The sequence below is a fragment of the Corylus avellana genome, chromosome ca1, assembly GCF_901000735.1.
Source record: "Corylus avellana chromosome ca1, CavTom2PMs-1.0".
NCBI classification, from domain to species: domain Eukaryota; kingdom Viridiplantae; phylum Streptophyta; class Magnoliopsida; order Fagales; family Betulaceae; genus Corylus; species Corylus avellana.
The window spans coordinates 19569356-19574134 of record NC_081541.1 but is presented as its reverse complement, the minus strand read 5'-3'; the positions used below and the strand labels follow the sequence as shown (position 1 = coordinate 19574134).

The following is a 4779-nucleotide window of genomic DNA, read 5'->3' as shown; positions in this document are numbered from 1 at the left end:
ACATCAGCATTATTTTTTTAAATAAAAAATTAAAACCAATTAAAAAGACCAACCTATTTCTATAATTGAGTATGATAAGAACCTTTGGCTTGCTTGATCCTTTGTTGGATTTCACTTTCCAACTCTTCCATTCCCTCCAACTTCTTGTACTTCCTGCAATAGCATTGAAGATATTTAGTCACACTTCTTGTAACCCATCCTTATTAGATGACAGAAACACAAAAGGAAATCAAATTTATTAGAAATTTAGAAAGAGAGCTCACCTTTGGGCCCAAGAGCAACCCATATGGCACCCCACCAAATCTATCAGAGTGATCAAGCACTATTGGTCCATAGTGAGGAAAAGCCTGTAGGTTTTAAGTGCTGGTGTCAGTGGGGTGATTTGGTTGATGTAGTTGTGATTCACTAAGAGTGGCAGTATCTTCTGCATCTGAAATTCTAATGCCCATGGTTGAAACAAACCTCTTATGCCGTGGGTACCAATTGGATTCAAAGTTACCATCACCATCATCATCATCATCGTGGCGTCTTTTAGTATGTTGAATCCCATCCATTAAATCCACTGAATTTTCTATATTTTCATTACGTACACCCACATTCTCATGGAGCACACCTCCATGCTGAGGACTCAACATTTGACCTTTCCCTTCTGCTTTCTCTTCATACCTGCGTACTAAATGTGCTCCACAACTTTTAAAGGACACTGAACTTGTGGGGGACCAAAACTTAACTTGCAGATTGTCCCCCTTCAACTCATTAAATTCAGGAACATGGTATAGAAACCACACAGGATCTGAGCCTGATAAATGAAATGCTTTATCGTCACTATATCTTGGTAAACCATTGATGATGATCTCAACATTACAAAGAGCTTGAACGGGTATTTGTCCACTCTTTATTCCAATAACAACACACATAGCAATCCCTGTGATCTCCCCATCCAAATGTGAAAGCTCATAAATATCTATTTCGCATTTATTATCATTCGAAGTCTCTTTAAGATTGCAAAACCAATTTGGAATCTTATTTCCCGGATAAATAATGCCAAATTGATGGTCCTCAAAATGTCCCTATTACACAGAAATCATCAATTTTCAGCAGTGCAACATACAAATAAAGGAACTCATAAACAAGGAGAGAGAGAGAGTGAGAGAGAGGGATACCTCATCCAATAAAAGATTTTCCACATCATTCCCTACATTCTCAAGCAATTTATGGCATATGGACAAATCAATCCATTCAAGCCTTGGGAATCTATCAAATTGAAATCCTTTTGATAATACAAAAAATCTTTCCAATGATATGCACCCACTTGCATATATGTCTTCTATTTTTGGTGGAAGTTCTAAAATTTCTTCAAGTTGCTTGCAATCTGCCACTTTAAGGCTCCTCAATCCAACAAATCTTTTGATGAATACATGAATGCTAACAAAATCGCTCCACGATAGATCTAATTGTTCCCATGAGGAAATTCAATAAATTGTCATAAAGAAATCTGATTCTGATAGGGCACAGTTTCCAAGATCCAAGGTTCCCAGTGTCAGAAATACACTTGAGGAACAACCGTCATTACAAATGCATGAATTCAGAGGAGGTGGGAACGAGATTAATTCTGCACTTGAAAAAATTTCAGATTCCTTTGTAGACACAATAGAGGGCATGGATAGTCCGTTATCCCCCACCTTCTGTGGAAACTTGACAAGTTTCGAACAATCTCTAAGAGAAAGTCTCTTTAGACGTTGCAACTGATGAATGGTACTTGGGAGATTCATAAGGTTTTCGCAACCTTCTAGATTTAAATCTTGAAGCCCAATGGCATACCCAATAGATGAAGGCAATTCTTTTATAGGAGTGCATTTTAGGCCAATGTATCCTAACCTTTCTATTTTACACTCAATTTCAGGAAAGTTCTGAAGCCTTACGCAATCTTCAAGCATAAGATGTTCCAAAGATCTCAACTTCAATGTTTTTGGAAAGCTTGTAAGGTTAGAGCATCCTACAAGTCTCAAAATGACAAGCTTATCAAGTAATCCAACAGAATGATAAACCTCAACTAAACTTGTACAATTGTCAAGAGTCAATTCTTCTAAATTTGGGATCCTTGAAAGATCAGGAATTTTTGTTAGGAATTGACAACTTGAGACATCCATAGCTGTCAAGTTTTGGAAATTCTGTTAAAAAAAAATGAATAAATTAGCTTCAAGGAAGTTTACAACATAATTTTAAGGAAGAAATATTGAAAATAATAGTTGTACCTTGAACCTTTCCTCCAATTCCTTGAAGAGGCTATTACGCATTCTAAAAATAATGAGCTTTTGTCCTTGAAAATTGGATGTCAAAGATTGTAAAGGATATTCAGGTCAATCAAGCAATCTTAATTCATTAGAGAGATAATTAGGCCCTTCAGAAAAGTGTGCATTATGGTTTATAAACAATATGAGCCTTTTCATCTTCATGAAGGCTTTGGAACTCACGCGTATCATGCGTCGTTAGGCAAATCTACCAATATCCCTTCGATTTTATTTGTTCCCTAGTAAGATGCATAAGTATATCAGCAATTGAAGCATAAAGTTCTCAATATTTTAGCACTTGCTAAAAGTATAATTTGGCTTTGCTAAAAAAAAAAAAAAAGAAACAAACTTGTACTCAGTTTATTTGTAATTTTATGCTGCTTTTCTTTTTCAGATTTTAAAAATAGGTTTTTCTTCTTTGTAATTATTGGAATGCCCCAAATGGGGTGACCTCTTTGAAAAATTCCAAGTTTTTTCTTTTTCATCTTTAGATATTAATATTACCTACTTATAAAGGTTAATGTAAGACATTTATAAAAACTGTGCCTATGTTATAAATGGGATAAAAGGGAAGTCTTGTATGATGATTTTACATATTCTTCTAGACTAGAAGTGTTCCATTTTAACCAAAAAACGCATTTTGGGATTGAGGGTATATTCACATGTGTTGGGTGTGTGTTTATTTCTTCACCTTCTTTAACAAAAAAAAAAAAAAAAATCAATATTTTTCTGGTAGGTTTCACTCCTTAAAAGGAAACAAATGTAAATTAAAAGATTTTTTTGATGTAACCCTTACTGTATGTTCTTCTAATACATGACAAATATCTTCATGAAACCACAACCTACTCCGTTCTCCAGGTTCTTCGGGTGATTCTTGTCGAACAATTTCTCTACCCATTTCTTGCAACAAGTCATGCATTACAAATTTGTTAGGCTTATCAATAGTTATAAGAGACTTCTCCATAAGCACTTTGATACCAATAACCGAGGAGAAACCACAACCGTCTAATATTTTGATGACATAATCCGCAGGCTTTCCTTTGAAGAAACATGCAATATCAAGGAAAATATCCTTTTCATTATCATCCAATCCATCATAACTTATTATAAGTATTTCTTGAATACTTTTGTTAGGACATCTTTTGTACTTATCCAATGCACTTTTCCATTCATTTATACTTCTACCATGTAGATCTGAACCTAGCACAGTCAAAGCCAATGGAAGGCCTCTCGCATAATGTATTATACGTTCTGTGAGTTCCACATAATCGTCAAAAGGTTTGTCTCTTTTGAAGGCATTCCAACAAAAGAGTTGAAGAGCTTCGTTGTGATCCAATTCTTTCACCTTATACATTAATTCAACAGGAGGATTAGTTAGCAGTTTTTCATCTCTAGTTGTTATGATGATTCTACTTCCTAAACCAAACCAATTTAGTTCCCCAGCTAATGTTTCTAATTGGATCGACTGATCCACATCATCAAGAATTAAAAGAACCCTTTTAGAACAAAGCCTATACTTTATCACATTGATTCCTCGATCAACATTGCCAACCTTTAAACTTCTAGAGTCTCCTAGAATCTCAGAAAGAAGTGTCTCTTGTAGTTGGACCAAACTGTACTCTCGCTTTGCAGTTTCTCTAACATTTGCAAGAAAACAACTACCTTCAAACTGATAAGCAATCAAGTTATAGATCTCTTTGGCAATAGTTGTCTTCCCAATCCCGCCAACTCCAAGTATCCCCACCATGCATGTAATGTCATTCCTCCCAAGACTTAACAACAAATTGTTATCCTATACACGAGAGTCTATTCAAACTGGATACTTGGCAATGTTTAAGTATGTACGATTTACGAGTCTTGAGACCACTTGAACAATTTCAAGGATAAATTTAGATCCATTCCTGCCAATATAAAGGATAAGAAACATTTAATGAGTTAAGATGTTTCACATGAAAAGACATAGGAACATGATCTAGTTACAAGGGCGATTTTTTTTTTCCTGCAACAAATCCCAATGGTACACCCCAAGATAGGAGATAATCCAGTCCTTCCCTAAGTTCCAATCCTTTGCTTATTAGACTTATATTGTTCATAGTCTTTATGTGTCCTAATAAAAGTTTTTTCTTTTTTTCTTTTTTTCCTTTTTCAGCTCACTCTCGAGTTCAGTTTCACCTGCCAAAACTTATCAAGATTATCATTTAAATTCTACTCCAACTTATTAGAACGGTTTATTTAATTTTTAAAATGTTTAAATTGTAAGTAAATTATATTTTTTTTTAACCTTTAGTTATGAAGTAAATTGTACTCTCTTTGCTGAATTTTAGAATTGTGCAAAACACCTTAAGGACCAAATCTAGGTAAGCACTACCATTTAAAATTTATTTCAAAATTAACATCATCTAGGGCCTAGGGGTCATTTGCAAGTTGTGATATCATCTAGGATAGTTTCTAGCATCTTCTGGATGTCTTAAAGGTGTTCTAAATGTTA

At 34.7% G+C, this 4779-nt stretch overlaps 1 protein-coding gene across 1 annotated transcript; it reads right to left on the bottom strand.

Moving 5' to 3' along the window:
* Positions 1-356: 356 nt before the first annotated feature.
* On the bottom strand, positions 357-4038 carry LOC132167102 (disease resistance protein RUN1-like). Its single transcript, XM_059578002.1, has 4 exons — positions 3088-4038; positions 1565-2171; positions 1164-1450; positions 357-1070 (listed from the first exon to the last, which is right to left on the bottom strand). Exons 1-4 carry the CDS (start codon positions 4036-4038, stop codon positions 357-359), a joined length of 2559 nt encoding a protein of 852 aa, XP_059433985.1.
* Positions 4039-4779: the final 741 nt, after the last annotated feature.